The 27,902-nt window shown below is 51.5% G+C and overlaps 11 protein-coding genes across 11 annotated transcripts; 7 read left to right on the forward strand and 4 right to left on the reverse strand.

Annotated features, from left to right (window-relative positions):
• The first annotated feature begins 729 nt into the window (after window positions 1-729).
• VE01_05339 (uncharacterized protein) lies at window positions 730-5,958 on the forward strand. The gene is made up of 3 exons (XM_018274803.2): window positions 730-1,151; window positions 1,222-4,463; window positions 4,544-5,958. The coding sequence occupies exons 1-3, from the start codon at window positions 852-854 to the stop codon at window positions 4,899-4,901; spliced, it is 3,900 nt and encodes a 1,299-aa protein (XP_018130382.1). The 5' UTR covers window positions 730-851; the 3' UTR covers window positions 4,902-5,958.
• Window positions 5,348-5,972, reverse strand: VE01_05340 (uncharacterized protein). Its single transcript, XM_059463693.1, has one exon. The coding sequence runs from the start codon at window positions 5,842-5,844 to the stop codon at window positions 5,392-5,394; it is 453 nt and encodes a 150-aa protein (XP_059319700.1). The 5' UTR covers window positions 5,845-5,972; the 3' UTR covers window positions 5,348-5,391.
• On the forward strand, window positions 5,912-6,983 carry VE01_05341 (uncharacterized protein; the record flags this gene model as incomplete). The annotated part of the gene is made up of 3 exons (XM_018274805.1): window positions 5,912-5,937; window positions 6,385-6,483; window positions 6,533-6,983. 3 exons carry the CDS (start codon window positions 5,912-5,914, stop codon window positions 6,981-6,983), a joined length of 576 nt encoding a protein of 191 aa, XP_018130316.1.
• On the reverse strand, window positions 6,064-8,566 carry VE01_05342 (uncharacterized protein). Its single transcript, XM_018274806.2, has one exon. The coding sequence runs from the start codon at window positions 8,480-8,482 to the stop codon at window positions 7,307-7,309; it is 1,176 nt and encodes a 391-aa protein (XP_018130319.2). The 5' UTR covers window positions 8,483-8,566; the 3' UTR covers window positions 6,064-7,306.
• Window positions 8,567-8,711: 145 nt separating this feature from the next.
• VE01_05343 (uncharacterized protein) lies at window positions 8,712-9,895 on the forward strand. Its single transcript, XM_059463694.1, has 3 exons — window positions 8,712-8,968; window positions 9,057-9,481; window positions 9,535-9,895. Exons 1-3 carry the CDS (start codon window positions 8,794-8,796, stop codon window positions 9,766-9,768), a joined length of 834 nt encoding a protein of 277 aa, XP_059319701.1. The 5' UTR covers window positions 8,712-8,793; the 3' UTR covers window positions 9,769-9,895.
• A 288-nt stretch (window positions 9,896-10,183) lies between these two features.
• Window positions 10,184-12,997, reverse strand: VE01_05344 (uncharacterized protein; the record flags this gene model as incomplete). Its single annotated transcript, XM_018274808.2, has 4 exons — window positions 12,695-12,997; window positions 11,140-12,444; window positions 10,656-11,091; window positions 10,184-10,607 (listed from the first exon to the last, which is right to left on the reverse strand). Exons 2-4 carry the CDS (start codon window positions 11,447-11,449, stop codon window positions 10,184-10,186), a joined length of 1,170 nt encoding a protein of 389 aa, XP_018130313.1. The 5' UTR covers window positions 11,450-12,444; window positions 12,695-12,997.
• Window positions 12,998-13,211: 214 nt separating this feature from the next.
• VE01_05345 (uncharacterized protein) lies at window positions 13,212-14,949 on the forward strand. Its single transcript, XM_018274809.2, has 3 exons — window positions 13,212-13,484; window positions 13,542-14,372; window positions 14,429-14,949. The coding sequence occupies exons 1-3, from the start codon at window positions 13,456-13,458 to the stop codon at window positions 14,616-14,618; spliced, it is 1,050 nt and encodes a 349-aa protein (XP_018130312.1). The 5' UTR covers window positions 13,212-13,455; the 3' UTR covers window positions 14,619-14,949.
• A 127-nt stretch (window positions 14,950-15,076) lies between these two features.
• VE01_05346 (uncharacterized protein) lies at window positions 15,077-19,941 on the forward strand. The gene is made up of 6 exons (XM_018274810.2): window positions 15,077-15,452; window positions 15,551-15,780; window positions 15,833-15,877; window positions 15,931-15,985; window positions 16,031-17,325; window positions 17,393-19,941. The coding sequence occupies exons 1-6, from the start codon at window positions 15,291-15,293 to the stop codon at window positions 19,935-19,937; spliced, it is 4,332 nt and encodes a 1,443-aa protein (XP_018130315.2). The 5' UTR covers window positions 15,077-15,290; the 3' UTR covers window positions 19,938-19,941.
• A 562-nt stretch (window positions 19,942-20,503) lies between these two features.
• On the forward strand, window positions 20,504-21,116 carry VE01_10783 (uncharacterized protein). Its single transcript, XM_059464234.1, has one exon. The coding sequence runs from the start codon at window positions 20,614-20,616 to the stop codon at window positions 20,956-20,958; it is 345 nt and encodes a 114-aa protein (XP_059320217.1). The 5' UTR covers window positions 20,504-20,613; the 3' UTR covers window positions 20,959-21,116.
• Window positions 21,117-21,379: 263 nt separating this feature from the next.
• Window positions 21,380-23,971, forward strand: VE01_05347 (uncharacterized protein; the record flags this gene model as incomplete). Its single annotated transcript, XM_018274811.2, has 2 exons — window positions 21,380-22,319; window positions 22,384-23,971. Exons 1-2 carry the CDS (start codon window positions 21,979-21,981, stop codon window positions 23,969-23,971), a joined length of 1,929 nt encoding a protein of 642 aa, XP_018130314.1. The 5' UTR covers window positions 21,380-21,978.
• Window positions 23,972-24,434: 463 nt separating this feature from the next.
• On the reverse strand, window positions 24,435-27,121 carry VE01_05348 (uncharacterized protein). Its single transcript, XM_018274812.2, has 4 exons — window positions 26,069-27,121; window positions 25,635-26,028; window positions 24,632-25,581; window positions 24,435-24,547 (listed from the first exon to the last, which is right to left on the reverse strand). The coding sequence occupies exons 1-4, from the start codon at window positions 27,029-27,031 to the stop codon at window positions 24,539-24,541; spliced, it is 2,316 nt and encodes a 771-aa protein (XP_018130321.2). The 5' UTR covers window positions 27,032-27,121; the 3' UTR covers window positions 24,435-24,538.
• Between the last annotated feature and the right edge of the window lie 781 nt (window positions 27,122-27,902).

The following is a 27,902-nucleotide window of genomic DNA, read 5'->3' on the forward strand; positions in this document are numbered from 1 at the left end:
GCACAACACAACACAGGTTTCCTAAAGTTAAGTTCCTATTTTAAAAACCTAATATAGACCAATTATGTATATACAGAAACAGGGTCCATCAGACAGTCAGCATGTAAATAATAATAAAATGCAACTGTATTTATGTTGTTATTTGTCATGTCCTTGTTACGGCTCACCCTACTATTAGCGCTAGACAAGGGATTAGCTAGGAAGCTATAGGTAGAAGGTCTACAACTATTAGTTAGGAGGAATAGAACTACGTGACCTAATCCTAAGGGGATCTAGGATCGTATAAGTATCACCTAGGGATCGTCTAGGTAGCAGACAGGATCTATTTTACACGACGCTACTATATAAGTAAGTAGTTAGTTCTTAGATAGGAGCTTCGTGCTCAACTTAATATAGTATTTGTTATATCCTAGTAACGTGTTTTACGAAAGCCTTTGTGTCTGATCCCCTGCCTCCTCTGTTAAGTAAACTACGCAACGAAACCTCTGTGATATCCTAGCCTTAGGACCTTAGCGTTATAGTCCTCCCTCCTTTAAATTTCGTGATGTGGTATGCACAGTATGCACAGTAAGGTACCTTATGCACAGCATGCACACTCACCTGACGTGGGCTAATGAGAACAGACAACAGGGGCCAACGGCGAGCCTAATTAGGAAGCTTGCTAGGAGTACGTACTTCTAAGACATTAAGGTAATCACTTTTATTTTTACTAACTATTCTATGGAATTACGACAAACCAGCTTTTGACTCTGTGTTTCTGTCGATTTTGCTATTCAATCTTTCGCTCTTTTGTTCTATTCTCCTAGTCTTTCAATCCCTACTGATACAGCGAGACGCGTCTGAATCCCATAATGGCTACTTTGCCACCGAGGACAGTCGAACCCGAAAAGACAGACCCTGGCATATCCGACGCTGTCAACCCTCATCCCGGAAATATCGCAGGAACAGACGAGAAGACTGCAACCGACGGCTACTCGCCGCAAACAATAACCACGGCCGAGCAGGCCTTCTTGGACGAACAACTACACTTTGACAATGTCAAGCTGTCTTTCATCGGTATCTACAGCTTTGCAACATGGAAGGACCTACTTCTAGTTCTCATAAGCGCCGTATGCGCCGTCATCGCAGGCGCGCTCATCCCCGTAACTCCAGTGCGTTGTAACTTACCTTTGTGTCCTTGAAATTTATTGCATAGCTAAGCTAACTCCGGTCGTCATCTAGGTTGTCAGCTCCCGCATTATTCTCGCCTTCGCCAGAGTTGAAGAGCAGGGCGGGGATATGAAGTCACTCATCGACCAGTTCACGCTTTACTACGTCTACATCATGGTGACCGCGCTGGTGACTTGGTTTGTCTCGACGGCCGGTTTGAACTATACAGGAGCAAGAATAGCACAGACAATCAAAATGCGTTACTTTGCCGCCGTCCTCAGACAGAACATGGCCGTCTTTGACGACAAAGGCACTGGAGAGATGCTCTCCCAGCTTACAGATGACGCCGTGGCTATTCAGAATGCAATCTCTTCTAAGCTGGCTCAAACAATTAGCGCCATCGGTACTCTAGTTGGAACCATCGCAGTGTGCTTTGCTCTGGACTGGCTGTTGACATTCGAGCTGATTTGGTCTCTTATTTTGGGCTATGCAGTGCTCTACCTAGGAGGGAAGTTGACAGTCCGATACAGCAGCCGCAGCATCGAGGCGTCCTCTTCGGGCTCCGCTATAGTTGATGAGGCCTTGACCTCAATTAAGACCACCACGGCACTGGGAATGCAGAAGCACGTGCATAGTACATACATGAGCTTCTCGGCTAAGGCAGCTAGGAACGGGTTCATCCTAGGCTCTATGAACGCATGCATGCTCGCTGTTTGTGTTGCCAGTGGCTATTTCAACGTCGCTTTGGTGTTTTGGCAAGGATCCAGACGCTTGACTGAAGGCAGGACCCCCTTCACAGCCGTTGTCGCCATTGCTATGGTTACCAAAGCAGCGGCATTCTGTGTCTTGGGCGTCGGTTCAAACATGGAAGCTTTTGCTATGGCTGTGGCGGGGGCTCGCCGTCTCTCGCGTACGACCCGCCGCGTGCCACCCATCGACTCGTCCTCGGAGCAGGGACATACTCCTGAACAGTTCGACAGTACAATAGAGCTACGGAATGTGAGACACATCTACCCATGCCGTCCGAATATCATCGTCCTAGACAATGTAAGCATCTCATTTCCCACAGGAAAGAGGACAGCCATCGTGGGGCATTCCGGGTCAGGCAAAAGCTCCATAGCAAACATGATATTAAGATTCTATGACCCTCTGAGCGGGAACATTCTTCTGGATGGTCAGGACCTATCTTCCTACCAACTTCGCTGGCTCCGACAACAAATCGCCGTGGTGAAGCAGGAATCTTTCATGTTCAACAAGTCTGTATATGAGAATATTGAACTTGGCTTTACCGGCCCCCGATGGACTACTATTTCTCCAGCTGAGAAACGCAAGGCCGTGGAAGAGGCTGCACAGACGGCACAAGCAGCCGACTTCATTGCCAAACTCCCTCAAGGTTTCGACACTATTGTAGGAACACGAGGCTCGAGGCTCTCTGGCGGACAACTGCAGCGAATCGCCATCGCCAGGGCTCTTGTTAATGACCCCCGTATCCTTATCTTGGACGAAGCAACATCGGCATTGGATAGTGAAACAGAAGCTAGGTTACTGTCTGCCATGGCTGGTAAACTCCATCAGCCCACTACCATCATTATTGCCCATCGTCTCTCCACGACCCGCGATTGCGATAATATTGTTGTTCTTAATGCTGGACGTGTAGTCGAGAGCGGCACGCACGATGACCTCATGGCTGCGCAATCATCCTACTACGACCTCGTCAAAGCTCAGGATACAGATTACGACGAGCATGCGCCTGCGGATGAAGTCTCTGACGAGAAAAGAGAGCCGGCAGCATTCGCCAGTCTTGACCTGGAGAAGGACCAAGGGGAACAACCTGGCCAAACAAGTGTATCTGCCGACATTGAGTCGCAGAGTGACACCATGTCATCGTCTTTATCCTCTATGATCAAGTTTATTTTCAAACTTAACAAAGGCGAATGGCACTGGCTATTAATTGGGCTAATTTGCTGTATTATCGCAGGAGGTGAAGAGCCAGCCTCAGCTGTACTCTTCGGTAAAGCAATTACGGCCATCGCCCGACCAGTAGAGAGTCAGGCTGACAGCATTCGCTCCGATGCAGCCTTTTACTCATGGATGTTCTTTACGCTTGCCCTCGTCATGCTCATCAGCTGTGCCGCCCAGGGTATTGCCTTTGCCTTTAGCTCTGAACATCTTATCAAGCGAGTACGCAGCCTAGCCCTACAGCAATATCTCAGGATGGACATTTCCTTCTTCGACAAGAAGGAAAATTCAGCTGCTGCCCTCTCGGGCTTTCTGTCAGGCTCAACCAGCGACCTTACTGGTCTCAGTGGTAGCGCACTTGGCATTGTCCTCATATGTCTCTCGACATTGATCTCTGGTATCGTCGTCTCACTTGCACTGGGATGGAAGCTAGCACTTGTTTGCCTTTCTGTTGTGCCACTCATGATTGGTGGTGGATACTATGGCGTCTTGCTTGTGGGAGAGTTCGCCGAAAAGAACGAGATATTCGCGAACGAGGCGGCCGAGTTTGCAGGCGAGACGCTCCATGGCATCCAGACCATCGCCGCCCTAACAAGAGAGCAGACGGCTCTGAGCCAGTTTCACGATACGCTTCGTGCCAGCGAGGGTAAAGCGTTTACAGCAAATCTGCAAGCATCTTTGATGTATGCCCTAACGCAAACTGCTTACTATGCTTGCATGGCCCTGAGCTTCTGGTATGGAGGTAGACTCATCCTCCGTGGCGAATATACCCTCTTCCAGGCCGTTGCTGTCCAGTCTGCCATGCTACTGAGCGCTTTCTCCGCTGGTATGGTTTTCTCTTGGACTCCCAACATCGGCAAGGCCAAGCATGCTGCAACGTCTCTTCAGCGTCTTCTGGCACGAATATCTGCCATTGATCCATCGTCGCCTGACGGGATCGACGGGGACGTCATGCAGGGCCGTATTGAATTCAACTCGGTCAGCTTTTCCTACCCTTCGCGCCCTAATCATCCCGCATTAAAGAACCTGAGCTTCACCATTCCTGCTGGCGCAAATGTGGCCTTTGTCGGCGCGACAGGTTCGGGAAAGAGCACCATCATATCGCTGATCGAGCGGTTTTACGATCCCACTAGTGGATCAGTTCGTGTCGACTCGAGGCCAATTAAGTCTTATCGCACGTCCAGGTATCGGAAGCGCATCGGCCTTGTGAGCCAAGAGCCGACTCTCTACCGCGGAACCATCAAGGTTAACCTGACAATCGGGCTAGACGAGGACGATATTGCGATGCCCTCAGACGAATCCATCGAGGAGGCTTGCAAAGAAGCCAATATTTACGATTTCATTAGCAGTCTGCCGTAAGTGTTTCTCTTTCCCCACCTCTTTCATCGTATGCGGGCAACAATGTAGTGCAAAGGCTCTCTAACATACAGCTTAGGGACGGCTTTAACACCGAGGTGGGAAGCGGCGGCAACCAGCTCAGCGTGGGGCAAAAACAACGCATCGTCTTAGCCCGCGCGCTTCTCCGCAAGCCAACAATTCTCCTTTTGGACGAGGCTACCTCGGCGTTGGACTCGCAGTCCGAGTCGCTTATCCAGCAGGCTCTTGACAAAGTAAAGAAGGGCCGCACGACAATCACCATAGCCCACAGACTGAGCACCATTGTCAAGGCTGACACGATCTTCGTGATTGGCGAGGGCAGTGTCGTCGAATCCGGCACGCATACACAGTTGATGGCTATAAAAGGCAGCTATCATCGGCTTTACATGGCGAGCAAAAGCGGGCAAACGCTGTAGTTAGTGTTGTCGTGTGAATGCGGTTCCAATCTGATAAGCTACGGCTCGGTTAGCCACATACAGGATAAAACGTAATTATATGTTCCGGCCGAACCGTGAGATCTGCCCGCTTGTGAGCTAGCCGGCCTAACGGTGAGAATTTTCGACTTCTCGTTTAGCCGGCCTAACCATAAGATCAAGGTAGCTTTACATACCAAGGACAAAATAAATCTATAAATAAAGAAAAAGACAAAAACATACAACAGAGGGTATTCGCTGGTGGTCACCCCCCAATCAGCGTCCGGATTCATCGTTGAATCCATTCGTTAAAGGAGAATATGGTCCGTGCCTCGCTTAATTTTATACGGTATCACCAAGTGATTCCCTAGGTATTAGGGACAGTAGAGATCAGAGAATCAAGCACATATATTTTATCAGTCCTAAAACCAACAATAAGTAACGCGGTAGGCCCTTCTAGCGCTATTATATTCGTGACTAATCCTAGCAATTACTAATCATATAGCACCAAGCAACGCGTCTCGATTGAGCGGCGCCGGGGTACCTTCGCAGGTGCATTATGGTCCTCAAACGCTCCGTGCGCAATACCCACAACTCCATCACTGTCTCTAGGCGCCGAGTCATAGTCGACAAACAACAAGGCCTCGTCAGGGGCCAGGTTACTGACGTAGTAGAAGCCGAAGTGCGGGCGGGGCCGCAAGGCAGTGAAGTGCGTCTTGTAATTGTTGAGGGTGTAGATCGGCACGGTATCGCGGCCGTACTGGATAGTGCGCGAGTCGACGAGGGCAAGCGGCCACTGTCGCACCACATCTCCAACAGGTCGCCATACATTGACTATCCCCCAATGCCTACTCACCCAGCGGTCGGCTTCCTCGTCGCCTAGCACGCGACGGAGATTGACAGCGGCTGTTTCGGCGTCGTTGTCCATGTGGAAGCTGCATCGCATCGACAGGGATCACACTAGGGGTCCGCTTTAGCCGCGCTAGACTGTCGGGACGGCGCGGTGCGGAACAATGGGGCGCGGCGGTATCATCGTCTAGTGATTGGGGAGATAGGGAGATGGGGAGATGGGAGGTGGGGGCGGAGCAGGGCGGGGCAGGTGTCGGGCGCGCTGGGGGGACTTTGGGGGGTGTACTCTAGAACTCTGTCCCACCTTCCCATCTCGTCCACGTCTCCGAGTACTCCACTACAAGCTGAGTTTTGAAGTTATGCAGGAAACCTGGATTTCCTGCTGATCCACGAAGCTAAACCTCGACCCTCCGCACACTCAAAGTATCATCGCCAACAACGCTCTACTTCCACCCCCTAACGCTGCGCCGCTCCGGCATCCCCATCCAGTCACCAACACGACTTTTAAAGTTAATTCCAACACCGCCGCCCCGTGCCTTGTTTCTCCACTCCGGGTTTTCTCCGGGGTTTCTAATCCGCTGAAGGTGCTGCTGATTATTAAAGAGAAGGACTGTGCGGTGATTCTGTTATATAACAGCATCATCTATGCGTCTTGGTACACCGTCACGGCCGATTTGGCCAACCTACTGGGGAAGATCTACCACCTCAAGACCGTGCAGATCGGACTGTGCTACGTGTAAGTCGTTGAGCCGACTCCTTCGATGACATGGCGCTTACTGCCCTAGGCCTTTCGGAATCGGGGCAGCACTCTCGATCTTGGGGAATGGATACGCCCAAGATTGGAACTGTGCGCGGGTTGCACGCGCGAACGGCTTTATGGCTGACAAGAAGCACGGAGACGACCTGGCCAAGTTTCCAATCGAGAGGGCTCGGATCGATATTGTGTGGCCACTCATCTACGTGGGTGCTTTCGCGACCATCGGCTTCGGGTGGGCAGCCGAGACGAAAACACATCTTGCCGTGCTGTTGATTCTCACCTTCATCATGGCGCTCTTCCTCACCGCTTGCTACAACAGCATGAATCTTCTGCTGGTTGACCTCTACCCCAACTCGCCGTCAACCGCTTCCGCGGCGAACAACCTGACTCGATGCCTGATGGCTGCCGGAGGCTCAGCAGTCATTGAGCCCATGATCCGTGCCATGGGGGCAGGGTGGGCGTATACACTCGTTGGATAGGTGAGCATCTCTCTGAGCCCGATGCTATATGTCGTTACCAGATATGGGCCTCGGTGGAGAGAAGAGCGAAGAGTCAGGCTTGCAAAGGAGAAAGCCAAGAAGGAGGTGGAAGCAGTGGCTAATTGTTGAGCTGCGACGATGTACGACCGCTGGGAAAAACAAGATGAGTATGAGAAATGCCATGCAAATATAGAACGAGTAGACGACCATGGAATGATAGAACAGGTAGACAGCCGCTGGAAGAACAACGCTAGTATATATGATATGCCATGGAAGATAAAACAAGCAGAGTAGACGAATACAAATAGATCGTTGATCACGGCTCAAGCCAAGCGATGCAGGACCTCTTTGCCCTCAAGCACGCGTTCCACGTTTTCGGCCGTTTCCGCATACCATGTATTCATCAAGCCCTCGTCAACGTATCCCATGTGCGGCGTAGTAAGAAGACAAGCGCGCCCGTCTTGACCCCAGTAGTGATCTCGTCTCCATAAGCTGCCTTGTGGCAAAGGTTCAATGTCGAAAACGTCCAACGCAGCACCGCGGATCCGACGATGCTCCAGCGCATCAATAAGCTCAACTTGGTCAATTAGCGGACCCCGAGACGCATTCACAAGCAGGGCGTCACGCTTCATGAGCCCCAGTTCCTTTGCGCCCACGATACCCTGTGAGCGGCTGCTGAGCACGTAGTGGATACTCACGACGTCGGCCTGGCTGAATAGCTCCTCCTTGCTCACCACGCGGAAGGTCTTGTCGCCTTGGATGCCCTCATTCGGGGCCAGACCGACCGCCTCCGCCATCTGATCGGCTTTCTGCTGCGTGAGGTTCTCACTCCAGCATACCACGCGCATAGCCCAAGCAAGGTGTCCGATACGCGCGACAGCAGCACCCAACCGACCCAGTCCCACGATACCCAGAGTGAGGCCAGTCAGGCCCATCGCAAGCCCGCTCTGCCAGCCTCCGGTCTTGATTGCGACATCGTCGATAGCAATATTACGGGCGAGAGCCAGAATCAGAGCCCACGTGTGCTGTGTCGTGGGATGCGCACCGCCTTTCTTAATGTTTGGGCGCGGTGGGTTGGAAATGAGCTGGTCAGTTCGGCCCAGGCCAGGAGCGGCGACGACGGTGATTCCCAGTTCCCTTGCGGCTGCGAGGTCAAACATCTCGAACTGGGTACCTGTAGCTAGTAAAAGCTTCAGGTTGGGCAGCTGCCGCAGTAGAGAGCCCGGGAATGCAGTGCGTTCGCGCACGGTGGAGATGAGGTCGAAGGGCTTCAGTCGCTCTACTAGCCGGGCAACCTGGGCATCGTCGGCCGGAACGAGGGTATCATTGAAAGTGGTGATTTGTAGCTTCTCGGACGGGATATGTTTGAAATGGGGTGCCGACGTGTTGAGGTAGTCGTCGATGATGGCGAGCGACGGTCGTGATGAGAATGAGAGACGAGCCATGGTCCGTCGCGCGACCAATGCTTTCAAGGAAGGTGATATCCTGCCTGCGGTCATCGTACTGTATTTTGTATCAAAGCCACCAAGGGGGCAGCCGATGAACAGATATATAATGAGCTGTATTTTATCGCTTGTATCGATATAAAGTACGCATGATATCAACCTCCAGCTTAACCGGCGGTTTCCCGCTTAAAATCCCACCCTCGCCTAGCAATACAGGAAGTTAGGCGACACGGAAAACACAATAACTTTACCTTTCCTTTTTTAACATTTTTAATTCTCCTTACTTCTATGTCCCCTGATCATTTAGATCCACATCAGACTCCTTACACACCTATCGATATTTACCAAAAGCACATCCGTCTAAGATGTCTATTAAGGAAACATTTCCCCACCCATCCTGCGAGTTATCTAAATTCCATTTACCAATGTTTAATCGAGATAAGGATACACAGGACATGTACCGCTTCAGTAGGATGGCTGACTCTATAATTAATTATAAAGACTCTGGTAGATACGCCGAAGGATCATGGGGCTACACAGGTACATTGACTATCACTTTTCTTATTCGTTATCTATTATATAAGTTCGAGTAAATCGATATGATCTAGCATAACCTAACAAAAGCTAGTACTACGCACGACATACTCAGATGAGTCTAACACGCTATGGTCAGTTGGGCTAGAAAATCTGAAGCGCTGGGTGACGCAGTATTTTGTCCACATAAACCGTCTGGCTACGAACAAAAGCGACGGATCAGTCAATGAAGAGCTTGGACGCCGCTTCATCCTTGAGGAATTCGATATAGACTCAGAGAAGCTAAACATCCCTGACCTTAACAAGGCTAGCCAAGACGACATTAAGGCGCTTACTAATGTTTTTGATTCTTGGCTTCGGAGTGCTGTTGGTAATGTCGAAGGCAATGAGGAATTTAACATTCAACATAGCGCTAGGTTCTGCGACTTCCTAGTTATTGATGAGGTTTCACTTCGCTCGCTCACCGCGCTCCCTAAGGAGACACCGCCGTTGGGATTAGTAAGTCGCGAGGAAAGACGAGTAAGCTAGCCTTCTTGTTCATTATGGGATAATGCTAAGCTCTACTTGTACAGGCTCGGGATATTCTCTATTGCTATTCGTACGTCTGGCTAGTTGACTCGCAGGCCGTAAAACGATTCCAGGGCGTTGAGGATAGCGACAACTATGATGGGTGGATGAAATTGTGTACTGAAGATATCTATGATGCATGGTTTGAAAGGACTAATGCATGTGGGAAGTGGTTATATACCTTTGAACGTAAGGATATCCCTAAATTACCTGGGAAGTTGTGGTATTCCGCCCAGTAAATCTGCATGAACGGCGACATGAGGAAACCTTTTTATAAGAGAATTATTTAGGCAGCAAAGAAGGGTGGAGGTTTAGCCATCTACTAGAGGTACAGATTCGTAGTAAAGACATCACTAATAATTTTGCAACATCCTGCACTGCTACGAAAGATGTATAATAGTATCATTTTTGCCGCAGATATAGTGACATATTTACAGACAGATTATTACAAGTTCTAACCACCTTCTAGAACCCGGCAGCCGGATCCCCTAAGACTAAACCGCAATAACCCGCATTTAAGAGCCCCAAATATATCATTTCATCTATGGAATCCTATCTCCATGGAAAAACACCGCATGCATTCATATCCTCAACCCTCCCCCAAGCCCAACCAATATCATTAAACCCCTCCCCATCCCCACCACAAACCAACCCTCACAACCACACCATCCCCCACGCAACCACCCCCGCCCCCAGCGCCCACGCCAGCGCCCACGCCGGCACAACACCCATCTGCGTCCCAGCACCCGGGATGTCGCCCGAGCCCAACCCCGGACTTCCCACCCCAATCCCCGGCACAACAGGTCCGTCATTCTGACTGGTGCCGTCGTCCTGGAAATCAGTCGCTGACGCACCGCTGGTGGTCCGAGCGGGGCTGGAGTTCAGCGCTGTGGTCGCCCGTGCTGGGGTGGTGAAGTCGTTCTCCTCGACGGAGCTGCTCATGCTGCTGAGTCGGCTGGCGGCGGTGCGGGAGTTGGCTGCGTAGATGGAGAGGGTGGTTGTTGTGGTTGTGTAGGTGGAGGTGAGGGTTGTTACCTCGATATCGTACCTGTACGTGTAGAAGTAGTAGTAGTACGAGCTAAGAACGGTTAGAGAGCTGGGACAAGAAGTTGATGAGAAGGCTCACAAGTAGAGAGTCGTGTAATAGTATTGGTAGACAACGTCCGTCGTCCTCGGGGCAGCTGTCGCGCTCGTTGGCGTAGTCGACGTCCTAGTAATTGTCACGCCGGATTTCACATACGCCGTGCAGGCGGAATCCGTGCAGCAGTCGTCCCAGCCGTACTTCTGATTCGCGACGCATATGTTCCCCGGACCACACGCTGTCCCATCAGAGCAGCATATATTGGCTTCGGCTGTGCAGCTGTCGCCGCAGCACTTATTGCCCGCCTTGCAGTATGTGCCGTCGGGACAGCAGACACCACCGGCTGTCTTGCACTCACAGGTGTCGCCACAAACATATGGATACGGGCAAGTCCCATCAGAGCAACAGTCGTCGCCTGAGGATTTCTTGCAGTAAGCATTGTTTGAGCAACAGCGGTCGGTTGTAGGACAACAGTACCCATCTGTGAAGTTGTTAGATTTGTAGCCTCATGAGAGGCGACCTGACTTACCCCCGCATGAAGCCTTGTAGGTACCCGTACACGCCCGCTTTTGGAGGGCAACTGGGTTTAGCCACTCGGCGATCAGAGCACGTCCGCCGAGAGCGACTGCGCTGATGGTTGACTGGTTAAACCTATTGCTCTCTGTCATAACTGCCTTTCCTGGCCCAAGGGCATTGTCGCGGGCCGCGATATCTGCCGAGCTGGCAATACTACGGTCGTGGTCTTGAGCAACGACATTAGCAGGACTTGTATCGCTGTTGCATCTTGCGACTTGCAAGATCAGCAAGGTTGCGGCACCTATCTGGCGCAAACCACGCATCTTGAGCTTCAAGTGTGGTAGAAGTGAGAGGAAAATGGAAGATCAGTCCTTAAAAAGACGGTGCAAAGACGGTTGAAACCGAGCCCATATATGGCCTCAGATGCATGTATTTCAACTTGAACCGACTTCGGTTCCTCGCGGAAACCTCGGTCTTGATATGGATGCGAGCTCATTTCTCCTCACCAGCTTAGTGAACCTCATAGTTCTTGGCCAAAGGTATCATTGGCGCGCCTGGGATAATTACCTTGGTGGATCCGGTGTGACTTTTGATAACATAGCAAAGTTGTGGACGCTAAACGCCACCATGCAGGTTGATGGAACTATCAGATTGATAAATGCGAGAAAATCGGCACATCATACCTCCGGTCTTACATTGTGAGCGAGCTAGAGCCTCAGATGGCGGCTATTTTGTGTGTGCCTCAAGGCGTTCTCCATGCGCGACCTTGATCCTTGATACTGGCTTTCCCCTCTTTAGTGTTGTCATTTGGCAAGGGTGAGCTTTGTCTGGTCACTAGAAGCGAACGTGGTCTTGGCCAGGTGCGCACGGCTATCGCGTCGGCGTACCGGAATGAAGTTCTCCGTCCCGGCATTTCTTTGTCAGGGAGATTATGTTCACGACCAGACACAGGCAAGGCAGAGCATCAGAAATCTTGCAGTATTTGGCACCAGTCTTTGGTATTGGGAGTAAGAAACGATAAAAGTCGCTCGCGACAACCCTTTCGCCGAGGGCCAAGGAACCGGCTTAATGCTCAGCCCCGAATATCTCCAAAGCTGACCGACCCCCAATTGTGGGTGTCATGTCATGGGAACGGTGAGCTTGTTGGAGCTATTTCAACTAGACAGCCTTGCATGTATGGCGAGTCCAGGTAGAGATCGCGTTGTAAGCACGTTGTGTTACCTCGTAAACGGGTCATGGTCATGTCCGTAGCAACGAGATGGGAGCATACTCCGTGCATAGGACGTCAGAACGTTGTCGTGGTGTATATGCTATTGCCCTACATGACAGCTCACATTGTCAGCCTCTGGCTGGTCAGATATGTACATAGAACGCAGCTTCGTGGCCAAGGGGATCAATCAGACAATGCCGTTGACCTCATGCTCAACCAGAATCGACAAGCACATCACATGGTGAGCAATCAAGAGCGGCTGAGCTGTATAGGTTTACCAGAGGTATATCTTTCGTCATATGAAGCTATAGCAATATGGCTACTGGGAGAAACACGGTTGGCGAAGACACAGACGTACCACCAAGAACGGGACTCTATCCCCAGGACTCTCCATCCCCAGAAGACAAGCTGCCTCCGTCCTGTCTGCCTCCAACTTTGAAGCAGCTCAGCAGCTCATCAGCTCAACAAAGCCTGTATATATAAAGAAAGAGTGTCCCATGTTTCAGGTCATCATCGCATCATGGAGCCTCCCGAAGGGGCCCTCGTGACAATGGTTTTAGAAATGGGTTCTAAGGGTCTTCTCGACACACGGAACGAAATTCACAGCTGAGTAGAGTAAACATGTCGAGCTTTGAATGGTTTTTTATACGTTGGTGGTCTTGTTTTGTTAAGAAGAAAAGAAGAAAAGAAAAAGAGAAGCGACGAGCACAAAAGTTCCGTTTTCTAGCAAAGTCTTGGCGGAACACGTTTAGTGGAGTCCCGGAGTCCTGCAAGCGATACGGCGCTTGCCATTTCTCGAACCAAACTGGCACTACGCCATGCTAAGTTAAGAGACGAAAGAGGCATATCAAATAAATGCTTTCACAAACACAACTCACACGATTATACGAATATTGATACCGAACTTCGAATCTTCAAATACCACATACCGACTACAGCTATCGCTTCACTGCAATCCCCCTACGACACTCTCAAATCGACTTTCAACAAAGGTGCAACATTGGAACATCGCCCCATCTGCCTATCTAGCCTTTCGACTCTCTGTGACGCCTTTGGATCCCAGAATCCAAAGCTCGATATACCAACAACTTGCCCCCCAGCCGTCCCCCATCGGTACTAATGGATAATTTATGGACTCGCCGGACCAAGTAAGCCTTTCTGTCGTTGGTGAGTCGTGGTTACAGCCGCTAATGTGCGTCAAACAGTAGCAAGCTTTCTCTTTCAACACCGGCAGCCCCTCCCGCCACCACAGCAGGCCACAACGATCACCCAACCCGCAACTACACACCCGGGAAGAGGTTTGGCGGTGATACCTCGTCACATGGGAAGTCGAATCCCTTCAACGCCATCCCACTGGCATCTCCGGCCGTTTCGTCGCCAACTGCGGGCGCATCCAGCGCCTTCGGTTTAGGCTCTGGCGCATTTGCCTCCTTTGGCGCATCTGCAAAGACGCCAAAAACACCAGGCAGCGCTTTAGATTTCGGAAATGTCGTGAGCGGGGCACCGACACCTTCTGGTGAGAAGGGGCCGGCAGAACCTGGCCTCACGCGATCAGGTCAGAACGCCTCTAGCGCATCGCTGAGCGAGGCCAAACACCCTCAAGCTTCGGCGCATACTCTGAAGCATGGCTGGGTGTTCTGGTTCCGTCCACCGATCCAAAAATCGAATGGCTACCTGGAGTATGAGAAAACTCTGCATGCCATGGCAGCATTCGACACTGTCGAAGACTTTTTCGCCATTTACAAACACCTCAAGCGCCCCTCTACTTTGCCACTGGTCTCCGACTACCACATATTCAAGAACGGCATCAGGCCGGTGTGGGAGGATGAAGAGAACAAGAAGGGTGGGAAGTGGATTGTGCGACTGAAGAAGGGTGTGGCGGATCGATACTGGGAGGATTTACTATTTGCCATCATTGGCGACCAGTTTGGTGAAGCCAGTGAGGAAGTGTGCGGAGCCGTCCTGAGCGTCAGAAATGGCGAAGATATTCTTAGTATCTGGACTCGTAATGACGGCGGCCGCGTCCTCAAAATCAGGTATGTTGCCACACTCTCGAACTCATTTGTTGTGGCCCCACTCTAACAACTTCCAGGGAGACTATGAAGCGTGTCCTTGCTTTCCCTCCAGAGACGAAGGTGGAGTGGAAGTCGCACGACTCCAGCATCGCCCAACGGACTGCAATCGATGACGCCCGAAAGGATAAGAGCAACAACCAGCACTCGTCCGATAGGCGAAGCGGCGCGAAGGACGATGAGAGGGCGGAACGAAAGCAGGCCTCATGATTAATGCAAGAGGATAAGGGCTTGAGTAATCTTGTTTGTACAATACTACACTGCATCTATGGAAAGCGAGGATAGGCGGGGGTTTTGGATCAGAGCAAGGCGGGGTTGGAGCTTCAGTTCTTGCATTTCAACCCAAGCTTTGGATTTTTTTTAGTAATGGGACTGTATTATGTATTAAAGACCTCGATGACGGCATGAAGGTGCCGCCGCTGCTGGTCTTGACAGCTTTTGGATTACAGATATGACACTGAGTAGGTATCAGCTTGTAATAGTCAACCACTCAGACAGAGGCTGCTCTTGCGGTCGTCGTCAGTTAGCTAGCTTGCAATGCAATTCATGAAACTGATATGTTGGCCTTCAATCGTCGGGGAAATGGTTCTATTGTAGCCTTATATCTATCAAGGAGCAAGTCTCGCATGTTGTTTGGCGTGGTGATTTTCGTCCCCAACCACTTACCACCGACGACCACCCAAAGGTCAAATAAACATCCTATTTTCCCCCATTCTACTCTTTAGAGTCTTTCATGAACCTCACCAACATTTCTTTATAAGAATTCACATTCTTTAATAAGCACCAGGCGTGAAATTGAATGTGGTTTTCCCACCTACAACCATTTCTAGCCAGTCTTCATCAGAACGCTTCACATGCAACAGCGGTCCTCAGCAATGAGCAATGGAGGTGATGTCGAGCAGAAGTCCTGGTCCAAAACGAAGCCACCGAAATCTACTATGCGGCTCTCCAACCATGGCATCCATGGATTCTACCATGAGCGCCATCGAGATCCTATCCTCGCCTCCGGACAAGAGGCACTGCGACGTGGTGAGGCTTGAACTGGTCAGTAGATGCACGCCTAAGACAAGGCTGACACTTTTTGGAGATCTCGGTAACTCCCGCACTGATAACGAATGACCGCTAATACTTTGTGGCGGCAGAACAGCGACGATGCAACTGTGACTGAGAAGCGCGTAAAGATTGGCTCGGGGCCGTCAATGAAGGAGAGCGACGGCTGCAGTGAGGTCGACTTGGTATTGTCCGAAAGGCGAGTTTTACCGCCGAGCGCAGACGGCGACGTGGGGGAGCCGTCAGAAAAGATCAATCAATCTGGAGGTTACACGAATGGGAATCCAGCAACATTCCCCAAAACCCGGACAATCTTCAGTTTGTATGAGCAACTACCCTTCCTGTTGGACTCTACAGCTTCTAATAACTCTCAGATTTAATGCCATTAATACGCCCAGTGCAGCTGAACCCGATTTTGGGTATGTTTTATTCCTTTCCTCCAACAGAACCCCTCTAATCAGTCCCTTGACAGAGTTCCGGATGAATACTCAGTTCCCGTTACAGTGCCCCGGCCAGCGCGAGATATGGTAAGTTTTTTTCAGACCATGACAACTGGTTTCTAACAGACCTAGGTTATCCCACGCGGACCGGTCAGACCGTCCTCTACATACAGGAACCGCGACAAGACAGTCAGAAGCGGGCCAGACAGACCACAACAGCCAAGCTCCCCAAAGGCATTTGATATAACTGCATCATACGCCGCCAACGCCCGCCAACGATCAGTCGACCACGTCACCGAACAGGTAGCGAAGAGGCGGAAGATCATGGATGTGTCTGGGAGCCCCGACGAAAGCGCAGACGACATACTATGCGAACAAACCAGGAACATAACGGCGAGCTCTCGGCCAACAAAGACAGTCGGGAGTGGTATTCCTCCGCTGGAAAGGAAACATCCGGGAGGGGGGTTTGTTGTCAACGAATTCAGGGGGGTCGAGGATACCGTGGGTGGCACCAGACGGCGGCGACGCCCAGACGGTCAACATTCTTCTGGTCAGTCTTCACGTGAAACGACGATTATTGAGGACGATAAGATTGAAGATTCAGATCTTGAGATTTCTAAGGCACCGGAGCCATACAGGGGGACTGCGAACCTGGCCCGTGGAATGACACAGGAGGAAAGAAATCTGAAGAACGACGTGCGGAGGCGGATGGCCGAATCAAGGTCTGGACGTTCCATTGGAACCTCCGCGAAGTCGAACATTTCGGTTTTGAAGAGGGACGCCCAAAGCATCCTGGATAGGGAAAAAGATTCTAGGCAAACTCGTGTCCAAAACGTAAGGGTTAATGATGGGGGGCGTCGAAATAGTACCGAGAGCATCTCCGATGATGAGCTATCCATGGGCAAACCAGGGGCAGACTTGAAGAAGGCAAGTACCGGGACTGTCATGAGCCAATTCGTGAGAAGCCCAACTTCTGGTAGTATGAGTAGAGACGGAGATATTCGGTCAAGTCTCCCGCGGCAGAACCAGCGGAAAACAACGGGCAGAGCTGGAAAGTCGAGTTCGGAAGAGCGCCTAAGATTTGGCATCACATACTCGAGAACTGTACTAGACTTATTCACTCGCGTCGATGGAGAGGAGCCTTATTATTTGCAATACAACCCTAGGTCGTCGCAAATGGAGTTTACAACGGACGACCCAAATCATCTTGCAGAAAATAAACACCCAGACTTCGCCTTCAACCCTGGGTCTGTCACAAGAATCATTTACAGCGATGAAAACAATAAAATGATTGTGTGGGTCATGGAAAGCAATACCAAGACAGGCACTCTTCCAAAACTCCTCCTGAAGGTCGATGGCGAAGCACTTTACAATTTCCTGATGTTCCTTCAGAGTAGGAGCGATGCCGACGTTAAAAATCAGAGCGGGTTAGTTTGCCTTATTCGGGTGTTATTTTTTGGAGGACTTCACCCATGCTAACTTTCATTCAAATAGCGACAAACTAAACAAAATGTTTTCTCTATTCACAGAAAAATTTGATGAATGCCGGAATCGTAATGAGGCAGATGATTTGAATCTGCTGAAGCAGAGGAGGAATCAACGGCACCAGGCAAGTGATGCGGGCCTCACTGGCGATGGGAAGAGGCCGGGAAATTTTGACAGCTCTGAGGAACCGCCGAGAAGTAAAAAGCTGCACGAGAGGTTGCAAAACGGATATGGCGACAATGAAACTTCTCACCCTGAAGGTAATTCTATCGAAACCCGACGAAGCATAGAACGAAGTAAAGAATTAGGAGATGAGACTCAATCGCGTCATTTTGGGCGAAACGGAGACGATAACGACAACCGCCCAACGACTCGTTCAACCAGAGGCCAGAATAGGGAAATCCATATAAGATCACCTTCCCCACAGCGCTATACCAATGTACATCGGGATTGGCAAAGGTACTGGGCTGGCGGCGACGAGCCTCTCTTATTCCCATTTGAAGGCACGAAGAAGGCTCAAGTCGATAAGCGCGACATAGAGCGGCTCGACGAGGGCGAGTACTTGAACGATAACCTCATTACCTTTTACCTGCGGTATCTCCAGGAGAAGGCAGAGAAAGAGCGGCCGGATGTCTTCAAGCGGGTCTTTTTTATGAATACGTTTTTCTACCCGCGACTTATACAGGGTAAAGGCCGCAAGAACATCGATTATGACGCCGTCAAGAGGTGGACGTCAAAGGTTAACATATTTGACTACGATTATGTTGTTGTGCCAGTCAATGAGAATAACCATTGGTACGTTGCAATCATTTGCAATGTGCCAAAACTACTGCTACCTCCAGAAGAGAAAATACCAAAGGAGGAAGAGAAAGGTCATGAGAAAGAGGTTGTGGATTTGGGTGATGCGGGTAACACTACAAGCCCCACTCAGCCTACCTCCGAATACAAGGACGGATCCGTAACTCCTGAGGTGGCGCGCAAGGTCAGCAGACTTTCAATCGAAGACAGGGGCAGCCCAGAGCCGCAGCCCAACATGGCCAAGCACATCGATGTAGAACGCATAAACCCGGGCACGCCAACCCACACATCGACAGCGGACGATGACACGGACCGTTCCCAAAAAGCGACATCAAGCGCAGGTAAAGGCAGGAAGGGGAAGAGGAAATCCATCCCGCCCGTTCGCAAATACAACACCGAAGAGCCGCGCATCATAACGCTGGATTCGTTCGGAATGCCACACTCCCCTACCTGCTCAAATCTCCGCGACTTCCTCATCGCCGAGGCAAAGGAGAAGCTCGGTGTCGAGATCACCCTTGCGCAGCCTAGCATCGGCATGACAGCTAAGCACATTCCGCAGCAGACCAACTTGTGTGACTGTGGGCTGTTCCTCTTAGGGTATGTTGAAGGCTTCCTCGACCACCCGGATGAGACTATCCACGGCCTCATGCAGGGGAGGGCGGATATGGCGAGCAGCTTCGGGAAGATGAACGCACCGGACATGCGGAATGCAATGAGAGAGCTCATCTTTGAGCTGCGGAGGGAGCAGACAAAGAAGGAGCACGCGGCTAAGGTTGCGAGGATAGCTGCCAAGAAAGCTGGGAAGGTAAAGGAGGAGCAGCCGGCTGGCGAGTCAAAAAGCGTGTCTTCGGCTTCGGCGTCGCCGAAACCGCCTGCGCCACCGAAACTGGAAGCCAAAGCGGTTGAAGAACTTGCCTCTGCCAGTGTGACGAAGAAGGCCGATGAATCTGCTCCTGCGAGCAAGACGAAAGAGATGCCAAAGCCGTCTGAGGAGGCCGTCAATGTCATCAAAGAGGAACAGTCTACCAAGGAGTCCCCAGCAACGCCTGACGAGTCTGCAACATTCTATTCTCTCCTCGATGACTTTGCTGGCTTCAAAGGAGACAAGGCAAAAGACGAGAAAGCTACCAAGCCCTCACCTCCCATCACTGCCCCTCCCATCGAGGCGCTGCCTGAAACCCCACGCAGCGCGACTAGAGACAAGACATCAAGTCCTAAGACAATCTCCTCCACACAGAGCAAGTTTTTCAACGTGAAAACCAAAGGGATGCAGCCCAAGTTCCCCTCCCAAGATCGGAATCGTCAACGGAAAGATGCGAGTGAGGTGTCTGTTGTGGCGCCGCCGTCGACGCCGCCACCGAGGCAGCCGCGGCAGCAGATGCGCTCTTCGCCGAGGACTCAGATTGATATCCCGTCGGAATCGAGTGAGGACTCTCTTCGTCGTGATATGTCGCCGAGTGTTCTAGGACGAGGACGAGGACGAAAGGACGCACCCAAAAAGAAAGACGAGATCCCGGATTCGCAGGGTGATGATGTTGAGCGAGCTGGCAGGAAGGGTGTGGATAAAGGCAAAGTGGTAGAAGACCTCACGGAGACGCCAAGGACGAGAGCAGGCGATGCAGCTCTGAAGAGGCAGAAAGATACAGCAGAGGGGCAGAAGAAGAAATCAGGCGCGGGAGCGGTGTTCGGTAGTGGCAGCCCGAGAGTGAAGGGGACGAAGAAGGACTCGGTGGTGAACCTGGTTGACGAGGAATAGGCCAGCGGGGGGAGGGAGGGGATTTTGATATCGACGAACATAGCCATGGCGTTTCATTTTTTTTTGTCTACATGGGAGATACGGGACATTGGCTGGGCGCAGTTGCTTGGTTGTGCGTCTATTGGCATAGCATTTTTTCCGCCGGAGGAAAGCGTTTTTTGGGGGGGGAGTGCGGGTGAGCGATGCGATATGGGATGGAGATATGGGAGGATGTTAGGGTAGTAGTGAAGCGTTGCTATTGCTAATCCCCAGACAGTTTGTGTGTCCCATCTATGGTTTGATTGAGTGAACAGTCATGCTTGCGTTTACCACCACGTGAAGCCAAAATACAGTTGACAGCAGCATTTGGGTGCCTGGCATATTTGCGGTCGGAGGGGTATAATCTAGAAATGCGTGACAGGTCCCAACGCCGACATTATAAAGCGCGCATTTTATCTACAGAAGATATGGGGAAATGCCGTATCTGCCCGACATCTGTATACCGGGACCCTGCAGACCGCGGGGAAGTAAGGGCCAGGTGAGGAGGTGGTTGTCGTTGTCGTCGCCGACGGTCTGTCGTCACTTCTCTTTCTCATCACCGCCCCATTCTCACCGCCATCGTCTTCTTCTCGCCACCGCACCTCTCTCACCTTTCTCACAGCCAGCTTCTTCTTAACCCCCTTATCGACGTTGCTGGATGTGTTTAGGTATGGCCGAGTTTGTTGGAACCACAGACTCTCAATCGAAGGTTGAACTGTTCTGTATTATATGCCAACGCACAATGGCTAAAAGTGCACCACCATATATAACCAGCAAACGCCAAACTTCACACAATCCAACAAACGCCAACCTTCACATTGCATATATCCCGCCTTTTGTCACCGAGGAAGATGACATCACCGTCGCCACGTGCAATTACCATCCCAAACCCACTAATCCATCCGATCTTTGCCTCTCCTTCCCTCCTAACCTCCCTCAAACTTCCCGTCAAACGGCAGCAAACGGTACGGCCGACGAGATTTTTCCATCGATGATGAGATAGCTGAGATAGATGGATAGGGAGCTGCAGCTTGGGGCCCCTGTTTCCGTTAGTATATTGTTTTAGGGCGATACAGGCGATGGATGTGAAACGCGGCTAGACAGGGAGGATAAATGTTTAATGACCCATGTTTATAAAGTTTGTGAGAAGGAGCAACAAGGAAAGTAAAGTGAATCCTGATCCTGCTTGCTTATTATGCTCCTGCTAGGCTGGACTGGACGGAGAAATGACAATTGGTAGTGAGATACTCCATAGTAGGACTGTTCTACCGCGGGTATTGCTTCCAAGGAACTGCGATGCGTTAAATGAATAGCCGCCTTGCTTAATTGTAGTGTTTTATTTTTATTTTGTTTTACTTTGTTTTTGTTTTCAGTGATTGTATTCCTATTAATTGCTGCCTCTGACTGTACTGTGACTGTGGCGGTCTACTATCTTTTTACACCTCCATAAATCACACACTCTCTGTAAATCTACAAATATCCTCCTCTCCAATTAATTAATCCCTTAAATCCCCATCATTATCCACTCCTCAAACTTCCATTACGTGTGTTCATCGCCCTAGCTCTCCCGCTCCTAGACGGCTTGTTCGGTTGTTCTTGTCTTTTTGTCTCATCAATTTCTCATTACGGCAAGGCTGAGCCTGAGATACCTGAAATGGTGGGAACGTGAACGTGGGGTTCAGCTCCAACCTCCGATCATCTCCACAACTTAACCAGCCCAACCCTCCTGAGCCCTCAAAGCCCCCCTCACTTTCTCACCATCTCACCTCTCAATCTCACTCTGACATCGACATCTGATCCTTCACCAACTGCACTGTCAATTCCTCACCCGCGCGCGCCTCAATCTACGAAAAAAACAAGTCCAATTCACACAATCGTCATCACACAGACATCGTGGCAACACCCCCCAGCGCGTGCATCATCCTCACCACCCTGCGGCCACCGCGCCCGTCCCAGACCCGGCGCACCCACCCGCCTCCCACGCAGCAGCCAAGCTACAGCCAAGCTACACACACTCGCAACAATGGGCTTCCTCAAGTCGCTCGGCGTGAAGCGCAAAGACAAATCCGCCGCCGCTGCCGCCTCCGCAGCCGCAGCCAATGCGGAGCGTTACGCGCCCTCGCCGTCCAACCCACGGTACACGCTGAGCGGGTATGCGGGGCGGCAGGTGGACTGGACGGTGAAGCTGCCTGTGCCGGTGCTGACGCGCATCTTCAGCTTCGTGTGTCCGCATGCGCAGGATATGAGTTATGAGAGCTGTGAGCGCAGTGCGGAGGAGGATGCGTGCATGTTGTGCGATTTGCGCGATTTGAGTTATTGCGTGAGGGTGTGTAGACGGTGGAGGAAGACGGCTGTGCCGGTGCTGTGAGTTTACCCCGCCGCTAGGAGGAAGAAGGGAGAGATTGAAGGGAGGTGCTGACGGAAATAGATACCAGAGTATTCGCATCGACGCGGTGCACTACTGCGAGCGCGAGGAGATACTCGCGGAACGACGAAAGCGCCGATCCTTTCTAAACCGCAATGCCGAGCCCGAAGACACTGCGCGCGCACGCGTGCGCCTCCTATGCCGAACATTGCGCGATGACACGCTGGGTCTAGGAAGTCTGGTGCTGCTGGTCAAGACGCCATATATGACGCGGGAGACATGCAAGGGTGACCTCGCGCGCATTGTGGCCGTGACGCCGAACCTACGATATGCAGATTTTCCGGATGGATTCTTCACAGGAGATGCGACCTGCGCGACGCTGAGGCAGGAGGTTGAGCAGCGCTGTCTCGATCTACGGAAGATGTCGTACTCGCACGGGGCGGAGAAAGCGCTCGAAGACGTGGCTGGGGGGTACTTATGGCATAACCTCGAAGTTCTGGAGCTATCAGGTCTAGCCACCGACCCAACAACAGTCCGCTTCGCGCTGGGAGCACTACGAAAACTGCACACCCTCCACGTAAAAGACATGCCCTCCTTCAGCGACGAGATCTTCGAGCCAAACCACCAATTCCCCCCATTCCCGCACCTCTCAACCCTCCACCTCGAAAACACCCCCGCAGTCACAATCCGCGCCATGCAAGCCCTCCTCGCCGACCCCGCCACCGCCCGCGTCCTCACCAACCTCTCCCTCTCCACCACCGCCGTCCACCCCTCAGACATCCACCTTATCCTCTCCGGCGCCCCCTCCCTCCACCACTTCGCCATCACTGAGCTCGTCTCCACCCCCTTCCCACACACGCACGTTCCCCCGCTCCAATCCCGCTCCCTACGCACCATGCACTACGAAATCACCGCCGCGCCAGGGGCGTCCTACACCGCCGGCACCGCGGCGTATTACTCCTACCTCACCACCTCCCTCCTTGCTACGGGCCTGCCAAACCTCCACAAGCTCTACGTGCGAGACTCCGCCTTCCCAGAATCCCTAATCGAATTCGCGCCTCCGCGCCCGCAGTTCGCAGCCGAGAGTCCCCCAAACCCGTTCCTGAATAATAATCGTCCCCTCTCCACGGCATCGTCTGTATACGGATCCCCCCCCACCGCGCCGGTAGGGAGTTTCAACCGCACGCTCTCCCCCATGGGCGCCGGTCCGCCCGGTTCGCCGCCTTCGAACCCGCAGGCGCGACCGCGGCCGCAGCCACGGAGTCCAGTCGGACTATCCCGCGAGCTGGAGGTGTACACCAAGTCCCTCGATGAGCTGGAGTGGAATTTCGCGCGCGTGGAGCCAGCGCGGCAGCCGGGGCGACGGGGGTCCATGACCGCGCTGCGGCCGGTGAGTGCGTATGGGCTTGAAGCGGCGGGGGGGAGGATGAGCGGGAGCTGGGGAGCGGGAGGGGTGAGGAGGAGCGTGGTGGTTGGGAATGGGTTTGGTGGGTTTTTGGCGGTGCCGGTGGATGAGGCGGGGGGGGCGACGAGGAGGGGGAGCGTGGGGGGGAGTGTGACGAGTGGGGGGAGTGTGAGTGATGCGGGGGGGGAGTGGCCGGTTATGGGGAGGGGGAATAAGAGGGAGAGTCATTATGATATTTGGAGGTAGGTAAAATGGGGGTGGAAGGGGGGAGGTTGGGGGTGTTTGGGTTTTTTGGGGGGAGGGGGGAGGGGGGAAGCAGACAGACGGGTTCTGCTGCGTGATGGGATACCCATACATGATTTTTTTTTATGTTTTGATTTTGGGTTATTTAATACTTAAAAAGAAGATTAAATGGAGATAGGAAGCAAAAATTATATGACGCTTGTAAGTTCCATCATCCGCTCGCTACTTCGTTGGCTACACATGGAGCACATAGAAAAAATCCACATAGACGGATTCTCAAAAGCTCTATTGCTGTGCGGGATAACTCACTACAACCGCCAATTCTAGTCTAGACCTATACTCCATAACCACTATCGCTCTCTTCTAGTCTATACCCAAAAACTACCATCTTCAAACAAGCGCCCAATAAAACTCAAAAACGCTCAATACCAAGTCCGTCCTCAAAAACGCCCAATACTCAAAAACGCTCAATACCAAGTCCGTCCTCAAACAGGCCCAATGATATTAAAAAACGCTCAATACCAAGTCCATCTTCAAACAGGATGATTCTCAAAAACGCCCAATACCAAGTTACTTTTTCTACACAGACGTTTCCTTGTCAGCAATGCAATGTCCCAAACGCCACAGTCACCACAGTCCCCGTTATTAAAAGTTTATACTCACTTTAGTCTTCTTCCTGTTGAACGGCCACATATTGAAGCCGCGGGTCAAACTGTTCGTGGAATACGCCTGCTCGTGGACCGTAATCCCCGACTCCGACGCAGCATTCGGCACCTCAGTAATAAGTGGCACAGGTGCACCCGAGTGCGCAGAAGCAACCACAGGCACGGGCAGAGGATTAGGCGGCGGGGGCGGAGGATTAGTCGGGGGCGCCGAAGGGGTCGCCTGGGGAGATGGAGTGAAATGCTCCTCTAGAACACCCCCAATAGGTTCGGGCTCTGGTTCCTTAGGCCTCATACCTAGCGTAGCGAATTTCGTCATCTTCTCTTTAACCTTCTTGCTTGTTGCCTTGCTAAGTGTTGATAGCCTGTCCCTTCTCCTCCGCGGCTGCTGGGCAGCACGCTCGGCAGCACGCGCGTTGAGATAGTCCACAACCAAGTGCGGCGGGACTCGTCGGTGAATGTTCCGACCCTCATGCTGACCCTCGCTCGGGGTTGCGTTCTGGCCTGCGTTCTGACTCTCGTTCGGGCTTGCGATCTGATCCGCATTCTGATCATCGTTCTGATCATCGTTCTGATCATCGTTCAGACCCCTACTCACTGCCTGGCCCACGTTCTGGCTCGCATTCAGGAGCTCGGACTGTCTCTCGTCCTGGTTCCCGTCGTAACCCACGCTCTGGCTCCTACCGCTGTACATGGAATTGGATCCTAGTGACCCGGAACTGACACCTCGGTAATGTCTCATGTCAAATGGGCGAGTATCATCATTGTGCCGGTACCCGCGGCGACGAGAGGGAGGCCTCGGGTACGGGTCCCCGGTATACACTCCACGACCCGCAGCATCAGCAGGCTGGCCTAGCTGGTTATTTTGCTCCCATCTTCGGAACTCAGCGACCCGAGCTAGTGGATGCGTGTATTCTGATGGCCGACCTCTCGGAGGCTGGTTCATGGGCCCTTGAAAAGAATGACGAAGTTCTGACGGCGGTGGTCGCTCAGAAATCTCGGACCTACGATAGCGGTCTTCTGCTCTTGGAGATTGATCGTGAAAAGAAGCACGCAACTGTCGTGACGGTGACAGTAACGGCCTCGGGCTAGAAATCGCTGTGGACCCAGAGTTGTGGCGTTCTTCTCTTTGAGGAGTATTGTTTTGGGATTGGCCTCTTGGACGGGAGTTGTCTTGCGATTGTTCACTTGGACGAGAGTTGTCTTGCAATTGGCTTCCTCGACGGTAGCTTTCTTGAGATGGTTCCCTTGGGCGATTGTTTTCATGCCATTGGCTTCTTCGACGGGAGCCGTCTTGCGATTGTTCCCTTGGACGAGTGTTGCCTTGCGCTTGTTCTCTTCGACGAGTGTTGTCTTGCGATTGGTCTTTTGAACCAGCGTCGTCCTGCGATTGATCTCCTGGAGGATTATCATCTTGCGACAAGTCTATTGAAGGAACATCATCATCTGATTGCCCTCCTAGATAAAAACCACTGCTGGGCCGCCCACTGCCACCCCTTAAGCTCAAATAAGTTGTGACGCGCGCCTTGATTCTTGCTCCCCTAGAAAGCTTCTCGGGAGCCGGCTCCTCCGCCGCAGGTTGTGGAAGTGTAGCTGGTGGACGTTCGTTTTCGCCAGGGTCAGGTTCAGACCTGATACCAATGCGGACCATGGCTCCTCTTATCCATTCTCTATCCTCCTGTACAACATCCCTCAAGGTCTGTCTCGCAGAAGCAATTCGCTGGCGTATTGTCCTTGTATTTCGTGCGTGCGGGTCGGAATTGAACGCGCCTTGTGCAGGTCTAGCCTGGCGCGGAGGTGGAGGAATATAATTAGGGTCCTCGTTCCACAGAGGCGGTGCTGGAGTAATTTCATCATCATCCTGGTCCTGGTTGACGAGGTCCTTGTCCCTTATTTTTCTCCAAGGTCGAGATATTCTCTCGTCGTCAGTATGCATCAGCACAGAAGACCCCGAGGGCGTGCTATAACTCAGTTCTGAAGGTGGGGGGAGTCGAGAGTCTCGTTTGTTGATTCCGATCAAGTGCTCCTCATCAGGAAATTTATTGGCCATGCTCTCATCGCTGACAGCCTCAGAGGCAGAAGATCCAAGTCTCATTGATTTCACCGAATTTGCGCCATCCATTGATATAGGCGGCGCGGTAGGGCTGAGTCCTCGCCATTCATCTGGTCCTTCTAACAGGGATGATTCAAGCAAGGACGACGACATTTGTGCGAGATTGACGAAATTCGGTGAACCGTCAGGGAAAATCATGCCTTCGCGTCTCGCAACTTCCAGCGTGGATGGCATTTCGAACTCCAGTATGTATATCATTTCGGGCAGTCCTCCGTTCTCGACTTCTGGGGCGTCCTCAGTAATGATACTTTCTTCCCACTGCGGGTCTATGACAGCGTTGTTGCTCATATTGATACCGACTTGCAAAACGGTGATCCTGAATTGTTAGGGACATTATCAACATAACAAAATAAATCACAACACGCCACACTACAAAATAATATCACCACCTCAGAAGGAAGGGACGATGGAAGGGACGAAGGAAAGTCACGTGGATTATAGTTACGGAAGGAGCAGACCTACACGTACTATACCCCGTTTAACGCTTAATACAATCTATAGTCGAATTAAGTAGAATAATTCATTAGAGGTTAGTTTAGAGATGAAGTTAAGCTAAGGTAGAGATGGGGATAAGCTAACATATATAGTAAGGTTTAAAGGCTAAATTAAATCCTTCCTACTATAGGTCTATTTTAATATTACTACTTATATTAATACGACCTATGTCCTCTCTAAGGTTAACTATAAAGTAGTGATTCTAAATTATTTATAATATAACTAGGCGATTTATAGAATGCTAAATAATCCTAACACAACAAAATAAACCACACCACACTACACCACACACTACACAAAATAAAACCACAACCATAAAAGGAAGGGATGAAGGAAGGGATGAAGGAAGGGAGAAGGGAAGTCACGTGGATTATGATCGCGGAAAGAGCGACCTATCAGTGCTGTCACGGAAGGCGTGGTGACATAGTTTGCCAAGGTGGGAATATCACGTTAACAGCACTGCGACGGAAGGCGCTCTCGCGTTAGTTGAAACGAACCTCTCTGGAGTAAGTCGGTGACTATAGTAGTGGTGTTGTGGCATAGTTACCAAGGTTGGATGTAAGCTGCACACCTCGATGGGGGATAAGTTTGAATATTATATTCCAATCCTGTGTAAATATACCCATGTCAGTCATTATAATACACCCTTTCCCTTGCAAACGCA

The sequence above is a fragment of the Pseudogymnoascus verrucosus genome, assembly GCF_001662655.1.
Source record: "Pseudogymnoascus verrucosus strain UAMH 10579 unplaced genomic scaffold scaffold_22, whole genome shotgun sequence".
Lineage (NCBI taxonomy): Eukaryota > Fungi > Ascomycota > Leotiomycetes > Thelebolales > Thelebolaceae > Pseudogymnoascus > Pseudogymnoascus verrucosus.

What these genes read in the sequence shown, in the direction of transcription:
- VE01_05345 (XM_018274809.2), top strand. Translation starts at nt 13,456, where the DNA reads ATGGATAATTTATGGACTCGCCGGACCAA. An exon ending in TTATGGACTCGCCGGACCAA is followed by an intron (nt 13,485 to 13,541) that starts GTAAGCCTTTCT and finishes TGCGTCAAACAG; the next exon opens with TAGCAAGCTTTCTCTTTCAA. An exon ending in GGCCGCGTCCTCAAAATCAG is followed by an intron (nt 14,373 to 14,428) that starts GTATGTTGCCAC and finishes AACAACTTCCAG; the next exon opens with GGAGACTATGAAGCGTGTCC.
- VE01_05340 (XM_059463693.1), bottom strand. Translation starts at nt 5,844, where the DNA reads ATGCGATGCAGCTTCCACATGGACAACGACGCCGAAACAGCCGCTGTC.
- VE01_05342 (XM_018274806.2), bottom strand. Translation starts at nt 8,482, where the DNA reads ATGACCGCAGGCAGGATATCACCTTCCTTGAAAGCATTGGTCGCGCGA.
- VE01_05343 (XM_059463694.1), top strand. Translation starts at nt 8,794, where the DNA reads ATGTCTATTAAGGAAACATTTCCCCACCCATCCTGCGAGTTATCTAAA. An exon ending in AGGATCATGGGGCTACACAG is followed by an intron (nt 8,969 to 9,056) that starts GTACATTGACTA and finishes AACAAAAGCTAG; the next exon opens with TACTACGCACGACATACTCA. An exon ending in TAAGTCGCGAGGAAAGACGA is followed by an intron (nt 9,482 to 9,534) that starts GTAAGCTAGCCT and finishes CTACTTGTACAG; the next exon opens with GCTCGGGATATTCTCTATTG.
- VE01_10783 (XM_059464234.1), top strand. Translation starts at nt 20,614, where the DNA reads ATGTGTTTAGGTATGGCCGAGTTTGTTGGAACCACAGACTCTCAATCG.
- VE01_05339 (XM_018274803.2), top strand. Translation starts at nt 852, where the DNA reads ATGGCTACTTTGCCACCGAGGACAGTCGAACCCGAAAAGACAGACCCT. An exon ending in CGCTCATCCCCGTAACTCCA is followed by an intron (nt 1,152 to 1,221) that starts GTGCGTTGTAAC and finishes GTCGTCATCTAG; the next exon opens with GTTGTCAGCTCCCGCATTAT. An exon ending in GATTTCATTAGCAGTCTGCC is followed by an intron (nt 4,464 to 4,543) that starts GTAAGTGTTTCT and finishes CATACAGCTTAG; the next exon opens with GGACGGCTTTAACACCGAGG.
- VE01_05346 (XM_018274810.2), top strand. Translation starts at nt 15,291, where the DNA reads ATGGAGGTGATGTCGAGCAGAAGTCCTGGTCCAAAACGAAGCCACCGA. An exon ending in ACGTGGTGAGGCTTGAACTG is followed by an intron (nt 15,453 to 15,550) that starts GTCAGTAGATGC and finishes TTGTGGCGGCAG; the next exon opens with AACAGCGACGATGCAACTGT. An exon ending in GCAGCTGAACCCGATTTTGG is followed by an intron (nt 15,878 to 15,930) that starts GTATGTTTTATT and finishes GTCCCTTGACAG; the next exon opens with AGTTCCGGATGAATACTCAG.
- VE01_05348 (XM_018274812.2), bottom strand. Translation starts at nt 27,031, where the DNA reads ATGAGCAACAACGCTGTCATAGACCCGCAGTGGGAAGAAAGTATCATT. An exon ending in GAGGGCAATCAGATGATGAT is followed by an intron (nt 26,029 to 26,068) that starts GTTCCTTCAATA and finishes ATAATCCTCCAG; the next exon opens with GAGATCAATCGCAGGACGAC. An exon ending in GCAGAAGACCGCTATCGTAG is followed by an intron (nt 25,582 to 25,634) that starts GTCCGAGATTTC and finishes ATTCTTTTCAAG; the next exon opens with GGCCCATGAACCAGCCTCCG.